The sequence below is a fragment of the Metopolophium dirhodum genome, chromosome 4 (genome assembly GCF_019925205.1).
Source record: "Metopolophium dirhodum isolate CAU chromosome 4, ASM1992520v1, whole genome shotgun sequence".
Lineage (NCBI taxonomy): Eukaryota > Metazoa > Arthropoda > Insecta > Hemiptera > Aphididae > Metopolophium > Metopolophium dirhodum.
This window is the reverse complement of record NC_083563.1, coordinates 30,722,340-30,742,840: the sequence shown is the minus strand read 5'-3', so window position 1 is coordinate 30,742,840 and position 20,501 is coordinate 30,722,340. Positions and strand designations below refer to the sequence as shown.

Below are 20,501 nucleotides of genomic sequence, written 5' to 3'. Positions count from 1 at the left end.
AATAGGTGCAATTGGTATACTTGCGTTTCTCATATTGGTTATTTATAAGACAACGTTATGTAAATATGTAAAAGCTAGGGTTCAGAACTTGTTGCATTCAAAACTATCGAAATATGCAGTCGAAATTGCCAAACTATGCTAAAAATTGCTCAAATATGCACTTTTCCTGAAATATATATTATTAATGAAAACATACATTTTTAATTCCTTTAATTCCTAACATCTTAAATCGTGGATCGTAGTTCGTATAGTTATGAAAAAAAAATGGGAATATAATTTCATAATGATCTCGATGGAGTTGTACCTACTCTGTTCACTAAACAGCAGCTGTTCCACCGCTTTCGATGGTCGTGTGCACTGCGAAGATAAAAATGTTAATACCATGAACATATTAACCATAATTAATATTCTAGTCTTCATGCTGTGCACTACATTTATTATAATAATAATTATTATAGCCATGCCCGATTGCCCGCTCGCTCAAAGCAACATGCAACAATTTTCGAAAGACGATATTAACTGATAACGGATTTTCTGATGATAACGATTAACGGCGAAGGCCCGCGAAGCGCGATAACCGGACGGACGTGATAGCATTCTGCATTATAGCAACCGCACACGATTGTTGTGCCTATTATTATTATTATTATTATGATCTATATTAAATTTAAATATAATACTATCACGACATTACATAGCTGGACACACTACGAACGATTGTTGCGACGATAGACCGGTCGACCGGCCATACTAGTAGCTGTATAATAATTATTAGTACTTCACTGGTCGCACGTCCTTACCGGGGTCCGGTCTCAGAACGTCTAACTTTAATAAACGCATTTTGTTTTCATGAGCGCCTTCGAACTCGTTAGAAATGACAACTTCGACTTTCAGGTGAGTTTTCCCTAGGGATAATCACGTTACGGTGTATTGTCTTCACTCGATATGAAATAAACAAAAAAAATACCCGTCGTATGATATAAAATATACTATGTTATAGTAGAATAAAATTGAATGTGTAATACATTATAACGAAGTCGAGTGAGTTAGGTTCTATCATCTATCACACTTATTATTATTGTTATTGTTTTTGTTGTTGTTTTGTTTTTGCGATTGTGTTATTTGAATTTTCTCGTCCACAGCAAAACCGATGAGTACGGTTTCGTGCGTCCTGATGATTTCGATTACGTCGAATATGAAAAGTTCATGTCCGTTTACCTAAATTTACTTACTAATTATTCAATGAAGTGGGTACGCCTTTTGTTGAACAATTCACAGATGAAGAGAAACGCCAAACTTAAAAAGTTTGTACGCGCAGGAATACCATTGGTACTTAGGGCACCGGTTAGTTATACATCAGTAGATATATAATACTGTAAGCTTTTTGTATCGTTTTAATGTATGTATCTTACTTGTGTGTATTTTAGGCGTGGACTTCTGTCAGTGGTGTGCAAAAGTTAAAGGACAAGTATGGACCAGATATGTACAAACAAATGCTAAGGAAACCAATTAATGAAGACATCAGGAATATAATCACGGTCGATGTTCCACGAACATATCCAGACAACATTTTTTTTCATCCAAATTCTGAAAATCAAAAAACATTGTTTAGGATACTATGTGCATTTGCAGCATGTAATCCAGAAGTAGGATACTGTCAGGTATATTTTAACTTTTATCTAATTTAGTTCTCCTTAATTTCACTTACCTATATTGTTTTTTAAATTATTTTATTTACTACATACTTTGGATTGTCAGGAATAATAATTAAGTATTTTTTTTAAAACATAATGAGTTGTAAAGATTTTTAATTAGTTAATCTAAGACAACTAACAAATTATGTACTTACTAATTTAACTTCATTAACTATAAAATGAATTGCAAAATGTAAACAAGTAAATTTTATTCAATATAACAAACATATACAATTAATACAATTACAAACATTTAAAAAGTAAAATTATAGAATTTAAGTAAATTCAAGCCAAAAATATCTTTATTCATTTCTAATTAGTAAGTATAGATAGATAGCTCATTAATCATTATTAACAATAAATATCCAGTAATAAAAGAAGGAGTTTTGAGTTCAAGGCAACTAAGATTATAATAATCTCTATTCAAGACTAGTTGACTTTAAATTATGCCGCAGAATTTATTTTTATTATACAAAATTGTTGGTACTTTTTGGTTATTGTACTAGAATGCCCGACGGTGGCAACCAGAAGATACTCATTCCGTTATCGTACTCGGTGGTATTTTAAATAATAAGACTATCTTGTGTTACAATATGTAAGCCTTCTTTATTTTATAAAATAATGATTTAAAACATAAATTAACTTATACCATATGGATTACAATAATAATTTTGTAATAAAATATGAATACAAAATAAAAATATTTATAAATTGGCTTGAATTTGACAATGTTTTTTATAACTGAAGTAAATCGAGTTATTACTTGAATGTTGCCATAGAAATACCTATCTAATATGTAAGAATGTAACATGGACCAATGAGTTCTGGATTGTATTTTATTTTGTTTTTTGGTCAATAGATTCTCAACATTTTGAGTAGGTATGTTTGCAATGGACCTGTATAATATGTTGAAATGCATTTTTTATTTAAAGAATCGTAGAGAACATTAAGCTGGCAGAATCGGGATATTCACCACACTTAGTTATAACAGCTCAAAGTATGCATTGATATTAAAAATATAGATGATCAATTCTATTTTTAATAAACATACACTTTTAGTGGCTGAGACCAGCATAACAGAAATAAAAACCATAATTTTTTACTTACACGGTAGCATTTAAGTGACAAAGAAACAAACATTTAAACATTGAAATTAGATATATAACAATGTTACAGTTAACAATGGTATATTACTATTTTTATGTTGGCTTTATAGATTTATATACAATGCCATTATCCATAAATTGAATATCAATGGGATAACCAAAAAGTACCGACATTTATTTTATGTTAAATTATTCAGTATTCTGTAAAAAAAAAATGATTTAATATTTTTTATTAATTTATTAAAGAAAAACCTGGCTTGCACCCAGGTTACATATGATATGGTACAAAAATAATAACATACTTTTATATCATGGCAGTTGACAGTAAAATAAAGTATACATTTAAACAAATTAAAGACTATTAAATAAGGAATGATAAATTGTCATTATTTTAGTTTCAACATTCATTGATGTACTTTAATTTATTTAGGATTTCAATTTCATAGTGATAAAAAAAAATGTATACTATGTTAAATCCAATATTTGTGTAGCCAATTGTATATATATGTTTATACTATACTCATAATAATAATGACTCATTACTTCATAACAATATTTAAGTTTAATAAACTAAATTATTATCAAATCAAATTTAAAAAAATTAAAATTGGTTTTTGCAGGGTTTAAATTACATAGCTGGTTTATTGTTATTAGTTACTAAAAATGAAGAATCTTGTTTTTGGTTACTGAGAGTATTGGTGGAGAATATACTACCAGACTATTATTCTAAGACAATGGATGGTGTCATTGTTGATATTGAAGTTTTTTCACGCCTAGTAAAGTAAATAATAATATTTATTATTTTATACTATAAACTGTGTTAAACAAAACAAAATAATGTATTTGTACACTTAAATTATATTGTGAACCTAATTTTAATTTTTTTTTTTTAGGAAAAAATATCCTGAAGTGTCTCAGCATATGAATGATTTAGACATGCCATGGGCACTAGTTGCTACTAAATGGTTTATTTGCCTTTTTTCCGAGGTTTTACCAATTGAGGTACTAAATTGAATTTTGTATTGTATATTTTACTCTACTACATTGAAGTATGATTTTTAATGAGACTCCTTCCATTAAACTGATTTAATAAATATTAAATATTGATGGTTGCGCACCTATTTTCTTTTCATTTAAATCATTAAATCAGCTCCTTTAAGCCATTATCTTCTCCTAAAATTTTAACCCATTCAATATAACCACTTAATTAATTCTAACAGTTTTGTTATTTAGTATTTTTCTTTACTTTCTAATCATTTAACTAAAGAGAAAACAAATGTTTTCATTTATATTTAATCATAGATATTAACCATCTAAATAAATAGTAAACCTACTAAATGCTAATATTTCTATAGAAAAAAATATAGTTTGCTAGTAAAAAATATAACACGCTCTCAATCACAGCTGAAAATCAATTGGAAATTTAGTTTTAATTATTTGTACAGACAAACTAAACAACAGATACTAACTATGAATTAGTTTTGCTATACTAGACATAAATCATAATAGTTATATTCATCTATCCATTAATTTATTAGAATTAAATAAAATGAAACAGAACCCTTTAAACTGAATTGTTTTCATTTTGTATGAAAAATATGATGATTAGATTGTGTTTATCTAGGTCTGATATGTATTTTATATTACTACTGTTAAATTGTTTTTTAGACAACTTTGAGAGTTTGGGATTGCTTATTTTATGAAGGATCTAAAGTTATATTCAGAGTTGGTTTAATGTTGGTGAAACATTATAAAAATGAATTGTTGGAATGTGAAGATATTGCATCATTGGCAGAATGTTTCAAGTCGATTGTTCAAAGGCCGTACCCTCTAAACTGTCATATATTCATTAAAGTTTGTGATTTGTTGATTTTATATTTATGTATACTGTTTAAGTAAAAATTGAATTTCTTTTTCTTCTTTTTAGCAAATGTTTACAGAAATTGGATCCTTACCTATGTCATTGATTAATGATCTACGCAGACAAGTATCTGCTGAACGTGATGCTGATAAATCTAACTATAAAAATAGGAAAGTCTGAAATTGTATAGCTATTAATAAGAGCTTATGAAATGTTTGTACAGATGAATAAATTCTAGTCCTATTATATTTCTATGTTGTAACATGTGGCCTATATAAACTATATTTAACATTTTGAAATCAAAGCTTTCAATAAATTATTAATCTATTAAAATGTATAATTTTTAAAGTATTATAATAAATTGTAAGCAGCTCTATATAAATTGGTATCTATGTCTGTTATAAATTTGTTTAGTTACATAAAATTATATTTTGTTGTTTTCAAACGTTTTTATTGTATACATTATGTTCAATCTGTGGCTGTGGTCTATTTTTACATTGTTTAAATAGTAATAAACCCAAAACAATCTTTTGTTACGTTTAAGTTTTAACTATTTAAGCAATACAAGCCGCCATGTAATAATGAGTAAATTATAATTTAAACAAACTTTTATAAAAAATGATTTTGTATTGTAACATTTTTTTTTTTTTTAAGATTAAGGTGTATTGTTGAATTATTATAATGTGTATCTCAAAGAGCTAAAAAAAATGACACTTATTTTTTAAATATGTATTTATTTTTATCAAATAATTTGAATATTTTTTTATATTTCCATTAATGAATTGATATGTAACTAAACATATCTGTACAATTGTAATTATAACTGGAATGTATTAGTAATTGTTATTTAAGTGTTTGCCATAAATTAAAATATTATAGAGATAATATATTTTCTGTATGAAAATAAATTCAATTTTATAAGATTTTATCATTATTTTTCATAGTATACATATTTCATTGTTTTTTTTAATTGTTAATATACTGTTGAACGAAATGAATAATTTAAAATCTGCTTATTATCAACTAGTTTTAAATAAAAAAATATAATGCCATACAGTGTATAAGGCTTTATGTAGAGGAACAATAACTAAAAAAGCTTAAATATGTAAATTTTTAAAAAAATACTGAAAAATTAGTACATTATACTAATAAGTAATAAATTTATTAAAAAATACATGTCAGTAAAATGGAAATATATTTGTGGCACGATTTGTACACTCAACTGTGGAAACGCTTTGAGTGTACGTATCGACCGGTGTCGGTAGCTCTCAGATGGGTGACCACCCGGGATTTTTAGTTATAAATCCTTGCCACAAATACAAAACGAGTTCCAATCACAACTGTTCCTCCCCCTACAAACAAAAACAAATAATGGCCATAGTTGCTGGGCTTAACTCAATATGAAAAAAAAAAATCAATGAATTGCAAATGTTACCTTGGTCCACGGTGGCCCTATCTAAAAATAAAATATTATATTTTCATAAAAAATGATAATAATATGTACCTAATAAAAATAATTATAAATGTGTTTGTTTTTATGTACTTACTTATGTGATTTGTCATTTGTAATATAAAATGAGTTTTAAAATAATGATTTTGATAAAATGAGATATTTTGTAAAAAAAATGGTATTTGAAAGAAAATTGGTTTCAAAAAGTCTTCCATCAACCTCCTTTACCATCTAGCTTTCAAGAAATAAGATTACGCAACACTTTCCTTTGATGTATACCGCCTACCGGCTACCAGCCACCTACAATGGTAAACTAGCTGCGCAGCATTCAAAACAGTCACTTCGCGCCTTCGTAAGTGACTTATTTTCAAGCCTGTCGAAATTAGATGATTGATGAAATACTGCCCAAACGGATTGCAAGATATTAAAAAAGGTCACCCAAACACATGCAATGTTTTAAAACCACTCGCCCAAAAGCATTATGCTTGATAACTCAAACGCAAACCCACCAGCCAAATGGTTTGCTCCATGGCGGCCGACTTTTAATTCGTCTCTGCTCCATAATATATGCTCGCCTGATGAAATTTTGTATAATGTCAGCATTAGATCTCGTTCTAAAAAAAAGATCTCTGGATCCTGTCTGCAGTAGCATTAGGTATAGGTATTAGGCAGGTAGTAGGTAGGTACCCTAAAATCTGCATTACCTTCTAATATATAGGTAGACATAATATAGTATACCTACATGAACTATTGCTATTATATTATAAATTATAAACTTAAATAGGTATATTTTTGTTTTTAACCCGTGACCCACTTGCGCGGGGTCGGGGGTCCTAGTACCTACCCAAATATTTACCCCATATCAAACCTCACATGCAGCTAATATTGTAATCGGGTTTCTAATGACGTGTATTCTTCTTACCGTGGTAATATCATTGATCATTTAGATTACATAAGTGACAATAAATAAATGTATAATATTTATAGAATTGTTTCAGTTCAAGGCGTTTCCGTTATTACTTTTGTTTTCCTTCGGTTGTCTCCGACATGGACATAATATAAATTATTTACATTATCTATGGTCTCCAATCGTTGTTCGTAGATAAGCGCCGCCAATCCAAAACCCATAAGGCTCGTTTCACATGGACGCGTATCATACGCTACGCAGTGCCATGCACTAAGATAGTAAGGTAGTACCATGAACCATGAACTAAGAAGATAACTAAGTTCATGGTGGTACGTACTATCGTACGCGCGCGTTCTTAGTTTACACTGATCAAGTTCATACTCGGCATACCGGCGAGGGAAACGCGCCATCGTCGGCCATCAGTGGCGCGTACGAATTTAACTATAATGTAAAGTAAAAACGCTATACCTACGTCGCATATGATACGCGTCCATGTGAAACGGCCCCAAGGCAATAAGGCATAACTGCTAAACTGCATAAGCTGCTTATATCATAAGTGCTTATCAGTTATCGGTAATCACACAATGGTCGAATTGCACTTATTTTAGTCGAACTGCACTTGGGCTCAAAAAAGGTATTCCAACTATAAATAGCATGCATTTGAAGTGGTTAAACGTTTATAAAACACCAATTTCCCTTCCCAGGCTTAGGACTGTCAATGATTGTAATCATTAGCGTAGTTAAAAATGATTGTGTTATACATACCATTGTCCATTATGTATTTATGTTAGTATAATATTGTATAGGTACACATATATTAAATCATCAAATATTATTATTGTCATTATTATGACTTTTTTTAAAAACTAATTTTGATAATTTTTGAGTAATAATACATATATAAATATATAATACAAGGTGATTCTTTTATCATGAAACACTCATTATTTCAAAAAAGTATTAATGATTTAAAAATATTTTTTATCCTTTTATTTAATTTAAGTTTTTACTTTTTTGAATGACAACATATAATTTTAATTTCATATGTCAAAGCAGAATATTTTTCTAAGTATTTTGATACATGAAAATCGAATTTAGAGTATGTAGAGTTATGAGTGTTTAATGTTTAGACGAGTGGAGTAGAGGACAAACATTTTGTGAGGTAACCCCGTACCAATCCTCTCCACCAATCTAAACTTTAAATACTTATAACTCATAAACTACTCACCCTAAATTCGATTTTTATGAATCAAAATACTTAGAAAAATATTCTGCTTTAGAATATGAAATTAAAACTATGATTTCATTCAAATAAGTAAAAACTTAAAAATTATAAAGATAAAAAATATTTAAAAAAATATTTTTTTTGTTTTCTAACTTGAAACTATGTAAAAATTTTTTTTTGAAAACTAACACTTTTTGAAATAATGAGTGTTTCATGATAAAAGAATCACCCTGTATATATATATAATTTTTTTATTCTTTTTTTAAATCGTAAAATATTATTATTATAATAAACGTGAACGTCCATAGTGACCTTAAATTTTAACTACTTTTTTTGAACGAGAGTAGCTCGACCACTACCTGGTTGTTACCTGAGTGCAGTTCGGCCATTACCTTTTTTGAACCCAAGTGCAATTCGACCATTTCATTTTAGGTAATAAGTGCAATTCGACTATCACGCACACAAATGTGTGTACTCTGTGATGCACGGTATAGGTAGGTAGGTATCGTTGGTATCGTATAACAGCTGTGACATTGTAATATTTTTTAAAATTATTTTCTTTGCCAGGTCTATAGTCCATCGCGGTTATTGCCATATTGGAACTTAAAATACCGTCACCCAGAGGAATTGTTTAAAATGCTAAATAACATGTAAATACAATAACATAGATTTAACGCCAGTCCCGACAATCATAATGATGATAATAGGTATGTACAATATTATAAATTATTGGTTTTACAGCATTTTACAATCGCGCGATAACCGCTTCTGCAGTCAATATACTTATTACTTATTAGTTATTAGGTACCTATGTTGCTATTTCCTTATATATATATATATTATGACTTATGACTTTATGAGTTATATAATATTATAATATGTACATATACATTTAGCCATTTAGGTATAGCCGTATAGGTTATAAACGCGATAGTGTATAGGTACACTGCGGTATAATACCTACAGTCTACAGAGGACTACGTGAGTTGTTCTTTTTATACCTATCGATATAGGAACACGCTTGTAATGTTAATAATTCATTTATTTAATTTTTTTTTTTATAGCTTATACTAACAACAATAAAATTGTAGACGGTAAACAATGGCTGGCGTCCCGACCCGTCTAATCTCTCTCGACGTGCCATACCTATTTGAATAATATAAACGAGTAACGACCGAAAGTTGACTTTCATTCCGAAAGCTATAACTACCGCATAACTCCAGTCATTTCATTCCCCTATCGTTGGGAAACTACGAATTATTAATATAGGTACATTATTACATTTATTTAAAAGAAACCATAATAATTAATAGGTATTGAAAAATGTATAGTTACATGCCATCCACAAAACACCTATATAGACTATGGAGTATGAACCTTATAGGTTCGCCTCCCTTAATTTTTTTAAAAAAATACTGAAAAATTAGTACATTATACTAATAAGTAATAAATTTATTAAAAAATACATGTCAGTAAAATGGAAATATATTTGTGGCACGATTTGTACACTCAACTGTGGAAACGCTTTGAGTGTACGTATCGACCGGTGTCGGTAGCTCTCAGATGGGTGACCACCCGGGATTTTTAGTAATAAATCCTTGCCACAAATACAAAACGAGTTCCAATCACAACTGTTCCTCCCCCTACAAACAAAAACAAATAATGGCCATAGTTGCTGGGCTTAACTCAATATGAAAAAAAAAAATCAATGAATTACAAATGTTACCTTGGTCCACGGTGGCCCTTTCTAAAAATAAAATATTATATTTTCATAAAAAATTATAATAATATGTACCTAATAAAAATAATTATAAATGTGTTTGTTTTTATGTACTTACTTATGTGATTTGTCATTTGTAATATAAAATGAGTTTTAAAATAATGATTTTGATAAAATGAGATATTTTGTAAAAAAAATGGTATTTGAAAGAAAATTGGTTTCAAAAAGTCTTCCATCAACCTCCTTTACCATCTAGCTTTCAAGAAATAAGATTACACAACACTTTCCTTTGATGTATACCGCCTACCGGCTACCAGCCACCTACAATGGTAAACTAGCTGCGCAGCATTCAAAACAGTCACTTCGCGCCTTCGTAAGTGACTTATTTTCAAGCCTGTCGAAATTAGATGATTGATGAAATACTGCCCAAACGGATTGCAAGATATTAAAAAAGGTCACCCAAACACATGCAATGTTTTAAAACCACTCGCCCAAAAGCATTATGCTTGATAACCCAAACGCAAACCCACCAGCCTAATGGTTTGCTCCATGGCGGCCGACTTTTAATTCGTCTCTGCTCCATAATATATGCTCGCCTGATGAAATTTTGTATAATGACAGCATTAGATCTCGTTCTAAAAAAAAGATCTCTGGATCCTGTCTGCAGTAGCATTAGGTATAGGTATTAGGCAGGTAGTAGGTAGGTACCCTAAAATCTGCATTACCTTCTAATATATAGGTAGACATAATATAGTATACCTACATGAACTATTGCTATTATATTAAAAATGTCTTTGGACATTGGACATCTTTGATACCTACTTTGTTCTATTAGGTGCGTTCGACGGCTGCGTCCGCGTATTTACGGCAAATGCCCATAATTTTTTTTTTATGTATCAACATACATTCTTATTGTAAATTAATAACTGTATATTATAGTTAAGAATAAAATTAATAATAATAATGTCTAATAATATTATTTCACGGCACAGTGCATCACATCAAAAATCTATACGTCTATTAGTTAACACAGTAAACACTAAATAGTAAATAGTAAAAAGTTAACATACTGCTTATCTTAATATTAAACAAACACGATATGTCATAGATGTACACAATGTTTTTGTTAGAAGAATAAGTGAATTGGTGTTGCTAGTGGACAGTGGTACACACGAATATTATTAATTTTATTCCAAATAAAATTTCCACGATCTCCATGAATATTATTAATACATATTAATTATATAATCAATTATTATTAATCATTATAATAAAATATATACGTACGAAAATTTTACTATGCCTCTAAAACATTTCCGGTCGAGCCTGGGCTCTGGCGGGTGGCTTCGTACGCATACCTACAATCATATTTATATTATATGAAGCTCTGTCGCTCCAGCACCCCCAGATCTAAATTTTTGTACCGAAATTGCACACGATAATGTAACCATTTTATAACTAAATGTAACCATTTTGTAACTGAATGTTACGATGATAATTTTTTTTGTAACTTACAAGGATATTCAGAATTCCAAATTGTTAATCTGGGTGCTGAAGTGACTAACGTCACCCCAGCACCCGGTAACTTTCAAAATGATTTTTTTGATTTGAAATTTTCACAAGATTATGTAACCATTTTGTAACCAAATGTAAACCAAAATTCGAGATTCCTGACTTAACTCAAATCCCGTGAAAACCGATTCAAGTTAGCCGGGTGCTGGCGAGACGTTACCCCAGCTAGCTTGGTACCCTTAAAAATGATTTGTTCGATTTTAAATTTTCACAGGATTATGTAAACATATTGTAAACAAATGTAAACCATAATTCCTCCCACCAATAAAGAGCGTTCGTTAAAGGGTTCCCTCTATCTCAAACTCATATGGATTAGATCACCAACCACAAATCACAACCTTAAGGTTTTTATAATAATTTTTAAGATAAAAAATTCTTGAAAAAGTAAATATGAAGTCAAAATTTTCTACAGAACAACGATACCAGCTATTTATATATTATATAGGTTATAATATAAAATATATATTGTATAACCTAATATATTTAAATATAATATTTAATCTTAATTTAAAAACATGAATCACAATTTACACTTGATAGAATGACTAAATTAGTATTTAATTATAAATTTATAAATTTAAAATAATAAATTCGTCATTAAATTGTTTGTCAGGGACAAGCTACTTGCTAGGTATGACACGAAGTTATAACTTTATAACTTATAACATTCATTTCATTTTTGTTATTCTTTGGTTACCAATAAGGCTGTAACACAAAATAGGTAAGAATAAAATGCTGTGTCCATCCCAAAAACGGATATAATTGCTTCTAAAAACCATGCCGGTTTTTGTAGATAGTATTTAAATTTATTATTTTGCAAAAAACGTGATGTCAGACTGACATCACGTTTGTCAGACAAAAAAGTGCACACACATCATTGTAAAAACAATACAGTCCTCACTCCTCAGAATCGCTTGGCGCTTCGCTCTGCAGCTTCTATAAAATTTAAAGTAGGTATTTAAATATTCAACAAGTGGCACCTGTTAGGCCCGGGAATATATAGATAAACACGTTTTTAACCAATAAACTCATAATTCAATATTCCTTTCGATTAGGGTGTTTGGCGGAGAGGCGACATATCAGTGAAAGCCTAGCGCGGCACTTGTGTTAAATTCGGCCCTATACAAACAAGTATGATATCTATTAGTAAAGTAGTAGAGTACCTACAGATTTCAAAGCACTAAAAAACTATAGAAATAGCATTTAAAATATAGCAATAAAGCACTAAGAGTTCATTAAAAAACTTAAAAAAGTACTATAAAGTCAGTTTATTAAAAAAATATTATTATTACCTAATGTTATTTTTATACTAATTAGTAGTTAATGTTACTGTAATTTTTCTTTCACTGTCTAATTTATACATTTAATAAATTGCGTCAGATAATTTATAAAACTAAACGAAATAATAGTACTAAAATAACTTAAGCACCTATATTCTCAGTTGCAGTGAACGGTTAAATTTTTTTTAAAGTTTTCAAGCAAAAATCTTTGTCAATAATCAAACAATAATATTTGTTTATATTTTTAAAAACTACTCTTTACGTTAACTGATGAAAGAACAAAAATATTATTAGTACCTATGTTTTTTAAGCTATTATTAGGTACTAAAGGTACACTAAAATTGATTAAAGCTCTAAAAAGGTATTAAAAACAATAAAAAGCATAAAATCCAAAATTAACCAAAAAAAAAATTAAATTATGTAGGTTTATTTTACGAATCGCGTTCATAAAGCGTTCGTTTTGAACTGGTAGAAAAAATGAGCAAATGTCATCAAAATCCGTACTTTATACGGATATTAGTATCTAATAATCGCGTAGACATCGAAGGAAATCGCCTGCGACGTATTTGTGGAGTATAAAGCAACAATAATAATATCATTATTAATTCTATATATTATATTATTATATATTTAGTCGACAGTGCTGCGGCATCACAGACTGATTGGTTGCCTATATCTATTTTGCAATGATGTTGCAGTGGCGTCGTTTCACGTGAGCTGTGTAGGTAATATTCTACTATCATTACGAAACGTCACGTTCCGCCATTGAAAAACAGCCGCAAAACTAATGTTATACTTATTTATATTATCGTGCGATAAACAAAAATTAATTGTACACCTGTGATTTTTTTCACACTATCTGTGTTTTTGTTATCGTCTCAAAAATACACTAGGTAGCTCTAGACTCAAGGCTGGGCAAGGTAATGATTTTTTTTAACTCAATTAAGTTAAGTTAATATGCACAAATAACTAAAAGTTAAAAGTTAATTTAACTATACAGGTTAACTCAGTGAAGTTAAAAGTTAATACACACTTTTTGTTAACTTTTTATTAAGTTAACTTCAACTTTTTAACTCGTTAATGCCCAGCCTTGGTAGTTGGTTCTAGTAAGTTCTATAAATTCTATTAATTAATATACGGCTGTAGGTTCATTTTGCGTACCTACGACAACAGATATTAATAATTCTCTCTCGATATTTAAACGCGCGTCGATAGTATAACATTGAACGGCGCCGTTTCATGTAATTTATCGTTCCTTTACACGTTTAAAGAGATCAATTTTACGCCAATTGTAACCTAATCATAATGTATTAAAATATGGAATTATTATGAAATTGGTATATTTGTACAAAGTATATGATTTTGTTGAACTGCAGTATCGATTTATATTCAACTGGTGTCAGTGATGGCGTACGCAGGGTTTTTCAATGGGGAAGCAAATTTTTGGAAGCAAATTGGATCTAGTTGGTACTTTAAGAGGTCTAAATTAAAAATGCTCAGTGCTTTTTAAAATAATTGAAGAAAAAAAAAATGAAAATGTATTAAAAATGTTTGGTAACCAGCTTGATTATACCGTCCTTACTTGGATTGTATTTGATTAATTAAAATTTTTTTTTCTATATATGTCAATAAAAAATTATTTATCTGGTCAAAAAGTTTTTATTATAGCTAAAATATTAACGATACGTTTTGTTATTTTTTATAAGCGTTTAAGGTTCAAATTTCGTCAAAACCACAGTTAATGTGTAGTTCAAAACTTATAAAATATTAAATGTGTATTAAAGCTAAGATTAGGCAATTTAATACAAGATCTTTCATACAAGTAGTTAATACTTTTATCGAAAAATTGGTAATTAGTATGCAAATACAATGTTTTTTTCAAAAACGAATTCATTCTGGTAAGACGAATATGACATTTACGTCTTGCTTACTATAGTTGACAGTTGAGATTTGATAAATATATTTTTTTTAAAGTAATAATATTACGGGCAAGGGGGAGGGGGGGGGCTTCAGTCCGTTAAAACTAATTCTAACGAATTCTTAAGGTGCCAATAACTGAATACTTTACCCTACGTGTATACATATATAGGTACTTTAAAGTTTACTTTGACGTAAGTACCTACTTAATTGTTGAGAAAGTTTGTTCACAAAAGAAATAAGCTGTGTCAATGTGAGATATCGGGGTATATAGATGGTATTTTCATAGGTGAAAATATATTAAAATGTCAAGGAGGGCTAAGCATTTTAACATTAATGTGAACGGGGGGCTTTGATCCCACTTAACTAAAAAATTAGGGGAATTGGTGGACTTTTAGGGGGGCTAACCCCCTCCCCAAACACTAAGCTTCCCTCCGATTTCCACCAATGTGTACTTCGCAGATGCCTAATGGCTAATTTCACGTTATTGAAATTTGAATAGTGTGTAAATATCTGGATTCTGGAAGTAATATTTCATAGATCAATTGAAATGTCATATTGCAGGTGTTAAATTTTAAATTTCTTGTACATACCTACATACATTGCAAATCCAAAACTTTAAGTTGAACAATAAAGAGTAGATGTTAACTTCTAAAAATTCTGCTATAATAATCTTCGCTGAGAAGCGATGAATGTATTAATTTTACAATAATGTGTGTTTTTGTGTCTGTCATCACCTTTTAGGGCAGTAAAAATGCTTGGATTTTCTTCAACAGTAACTTTTCTGATAGGAAAGTGAATCTAGTTGGTACTTTGAGGGGGTCAAAAGTAAAAATTTCTCAGTAGTTTTCAAACGAGACGTGAAAAGAAAAATTAAGGGAAAACGGGAATTTTTACGCAACATCTGTTTTCGAGAAAATCGATTTTGGTTTTTGTTGCAACTCTAAAACAAATGACCGTAGGGACATGAAATTTTGACTGAATGTTTATATTAGCATTTTCTATACACCATAAAATGTTGAAAATATTTTGACTCTTTTTGAGCTGTTTACGGACATTGTCAGTCTTCAATTTTTTTAGTTTTTTTTTCTATAAATATCAATAAAATTGTATTTGCTGGGTAAAAAAGCGTGCAAATTGAATATAAGGCTCCTGATATATCGTTCTAATAGAAGTTGAAAAATATTAAAAATACATACGCACAATTTTTTTTTATAAGCATTTAAAGTTCAAATTTTGACAAAATTTATCAAATTTATAATTTAATAATTATTTTGTAGTTAAAAATTTATGAAATGTTCAACTTTTATAATTAAGGATTGAAAACTGAAAACAAGGCTCTTAGGCTCCACGTAAATAGGTTATATATAAATTACTTTATTCACAATAATATCATCAAATATACTTGGTAATATCATAGGCTGACTGACCGTTTTCGCTCAGAATCGTTTTTCTTAAACAATGATATTATATCATTGATTTCAAATTTAACACCATCCATTACAGTGGCCCACTTGTAATCTACTGTACAACAGAGCGACATCCACTTACCCACCTTTTTTTCTTTAAATCTGAAAAATGTCTAAAAAAAAGTTGAATCTTAAAATACCGAATTACGTGTTTCTTGAACAAAAAGATTGACGGAAATTTGTAGCCCAGTTTCTTTGTGGTATTTATCATCATAAAATCTGAAATCTGTGACCTGGCCAAACAAGATGGAAAAAATTATGTTCGTATACTTATACAGTTATACGTACACTGATTTCATACTGAGTCTTGTATTTTATTAGTTCATTGCTCGAACATTTTCTTTATCAACAACAATTTTGCAGTCAATATTACTATTCCACCACAAATTAAATGAAACAGTTAAATGTATTGTACGATTCCACAGCGACCAATAGACCATAATCTATGATAACTATTAACAATGCGTTATTTTAGTAGCATATCTTGACTACCTATATTCACTACATTTTAACGAGCTTGCAGTAAAAATTTGTTTGTGAGAAGTATTTTGCATTTTGGAGACACACCTATTTTGGTGGCCTATATTCGAGACTTTCATAATGAACGGTTTGTGCAAAATAAAACCAATATAATATAGATTTTTATATTTTGTGTATCGGCAGATAGATTGCTATTGATCGACGAAAGGGAGAAATGATTAAAATATTGTACCCACATCGGTTCAGGACAGTCCTGCCGAGCTCGAACTCGAAAAAAACTCTAAAAATATTCCACACAAGTCATTCGAATTAAGTCGTAGGTTAACACCTTTAAGTCAGCTAATCGGTTTAGGAGCACTTTGAACTCAATTGAAAGTGTACTGCAGCGCAGAGTTCAAAACCCACACGGTTGCAGTAGGTACATAATATTATTTTGTTCAATGTTTTGCATCTGTTTTTCACCTACGTTTTTCGTCGTTCAGAAATTATTGTCTTATATAGTTATATAATATAATGATATAATTACGTGTTATATCGTTGATATAAATATTATTATTGCTGTAATAGTGTAATGCTGTATTTGCATATATGTGTGTGTATAGTGTATACAATATACATAAATGTGTGTGGTTGTCACGTGACACCCAACATCTCATTAACGGCGAGGATATATTATATCTTATTAATATTTTTCTCTTCTAATTATATTCCATCTGGTGGTCTAGACAGGCATTTCATTGTAATTTTCTTATTTATTTTTACGTGATACATTTATGTAAGGAATTAGTACTTAATAAAATATGTTCAAAATATTTCTAAAAATCTGAGATATAGGTACCAACCTATACCTACCGTATAACCTACCTATCTACGTATATTATATTATGTTATTAGTATATAATTATACCTACTTTTACGTAATTCATATCTCCATATTATATTATCATATTATGTTTACAAATCACTTTGCAAATATATTTTCAAAGAGGTTCGTTACACTAGCACCACAACCTAAACTATTTTCTTCGAATTTGGTTCCATACTTTAGATACCGATTAGTAACCATTCGTAACCGAAAATTTGGAATTCGTAACCTAAACCAATTACCAGGAAAACCGTTTTTCCCAACCGGGTGCTGGCTAGTTATTTTAACATGAATATATAAAATATTTTTTATTTTTTAGCTTTATTTTAAAGCTTATAATTATCATAACAAATATAACGAGAGTATGAAATACTCAGTATGTGATACCTAACTATATATTCTTATAAGGTATAGGTAAAAATGTAATAAACCTATATATTATTTTTTGGTATCATAGTAATATTATAACATTGCATTCGTTATATGATTAAAATTAATCTATATATAGTTCCAGTCTTTATAAATACATAAGAGTGTTTAGATAGTTAAATATAATATTTTAATGATAATATTTTCTGAATTCAGGTAGTGTATCAAATTCAGAAAATAATAAGCAATTGATAAAGAAACACGTGTAGATAGTCCATATCTGCTTGTTTTTAAGAATTATGTTTCACGTGTTTCCTTAATCAATAATAAATTGTAAAACGTAACCCGAAGATAAAAAAATATTTTGTAAGTGATAAATGATAATTAATATATTGTCTGTTGTAGTGTTGTGTATGTGTGTTTCACACTTGCAGAACTACACTTATAAATGAACACTATCGCTTACAAAACAGCAAAGGAGAATTAATTTACTATAATCTATACTATACTAACTATATACTATAATAATATTATAAAGAAGAAAGATTTTATTGTTTGTATTGAATAGGCTCCGAAACTACTGAACCGATTTATATGAAATTTGGTACATAGATAGTTTAGACACTCAGAAAAAACATGGGCTACTTTTTAATACTAAAAAAGGGCTGTAAGGGGTTAAAAGGGGCTATACCGGTTCGAATTGAAATTTTTTTTTTTATTGGATAGTCCATTCATCGAGGAAGCCTATATGCTACATAACATCACGTTACGATCAATTAACAGAAGTCCTCAAACAGGGATTTTGAGATTTACGATGGAAATATTTGTTTATAAATGGTTGCTATTGGTTATAGGAGAAATAATTAATAGAAATAGTATTTATTTATTATTGGTTGCTATTGGTTAATCGGGCAGATCAGGTACAAGCATACATCAAATCGAATTTTCACACATTGCCTACCAGGGTGGCTGAGTTGCACTTATTGCAGTGAGTTACGCCAAAAAGGAGTTGAACAATCATAATTTATTTAAGAGTTGTCATTTTTTATGGGCCACAAAGTGCGCAGGATCAGTTATAGCCTATATTATATATAAATTAATGTTTGTGTGCAGATCTCTGGGAAGAAGATAAGCTAATTTAAAAAGGGTTAAATTTGGTTTTTTATTCGTCGGAATTTAGTACGGTTAGGTTAGGTCAGGATTATGTATTAATTGATTACATTAATCTACCGTATTATATCAAAATAAACTTGGTATAACTTTGATACTTTAGAGTTAAATCATACACTTACGTACAAACCGCACTGGGTCCGCGATCTACCGCAGGTAGATTGCCTACCTGACAATATACTGCTGCGAATCAGAATTTTCATTCCAGGCATCAGAAAAGTTAAGATAAATTTTGAACACCGTACACCGAATATAAAATAACGAATTGAATAAAGTTTGAGTCATATAGAGTTGGTACATTTAACGGTAAACGAAGTGCACAGGATCAGCTAGTATATTATAATTCAGTATTATGAAAACAAATAAGAAAAACAGTGAATTTGAATGCTGGTTACATATTTACAAGTTGTAATGTATCTATTTGTAATCTATAGGCAAAATACTCAGTAATATAATAAATAGTAGAAGCGTACACACGATTTTCTCACGATGAAAAGGGTTTAGGGATAGGGTTCTGGCATAATAATATTATGTATGATATCAATGATGTAGTGTGTGGTTGGTGATGCAGGGGATGGTGGTTATTTTTATTTTATTAAAAGAACTTTTGTAGGTATACCTATTATACAATTATAATCAATTAACTTAATATTTAATATTTGATTAAAAATCAATTATATAATTTAAATTGCATGAAATCTGTTTAAAAAAAAATACTTGATTATAATATTATAATTTATATTATGAATTTGATAAAGGTTGTACTTACTAGTAAAAAGGTCAAGTCATGAAGTTTTATTTGATGTTTTTCATCTATTTTAACACAATGGATGTATGGTTAAAGAATTCAACTATTAAGCATTAACAGAAATCAATTTAAATTGATTACACGTGTATAATTTGATTATTACGGAAATCCATAATAGTTATGGTAATATTATGTATCTACCTATTTTAAAAATGTATATATTTTTATATCGACCTTTAAAACAATTTAAAGTTTTTGTTTGCTTATCCTTGTTTTTAGAATACACTTGTCACTATAATTAGTTATTACCTACAAATATTATGACAATTACAACTTTTGCGTTCTAAATGGTTATACTTATATCTACCTAAATGGTTATCCACCAGTGGTGTCATTGGGGAGGGGGGGGGGCAACTGGGGTATTTTCCCCAGTCTTATTTACATCAACCTTAAGTCGGCCCATTTACCATGCCCCCCTCCCCTATGGCACTATGCTATGAGAATCTGAGTGAAAAAAATGTTGAGTAGGAAAAACAGTTTAAGGTGCCCTAGTCTAATAAAAACTGAAATGACGCCATTGTATCCACCTACCTATATTTTTTAACAACACAAAAAATGTATTACAATAAACAATTTTTGTTTCTTTTGTGAAAATTGTAAAAATCTAT

The 20,501-nt window shown here is 29.5% G+C and overlaps 1 protein-coding gene across 1 annotated transcript; it reads left to right on the top strand.

The window, feature by feature from the left end:
• The first annotated feature begins 587 nt into the window (after positions 1-587).
• On the top strand, positions 588-5,584 carry LOC132943816 (growth hormone-regulated TBC protein 1-A). The gene is made up of 7 exons (XM_061012932.1): positions 588-894; positions 1,143-1,344; positions 1,428-1,661; positions 3,421-3,581; positions 3,694-3,802; positions 4,469-4,654; positions 4,728-5,584. The coding sequence occupies exons 1-7, from the start codon at positions 875-877 to the stop codon at positions 4,839-4,841; spliced, it is 1,026 nt and encodes a 341-aa protein (XP_060868915.1). The 5' UTR covers positions 588-874; the 3' UTR covers positions 4,842-5,584.
• The last annotated feature ends 14,917 nt before the right edge of the window (positions 5,585-20,501 follow it).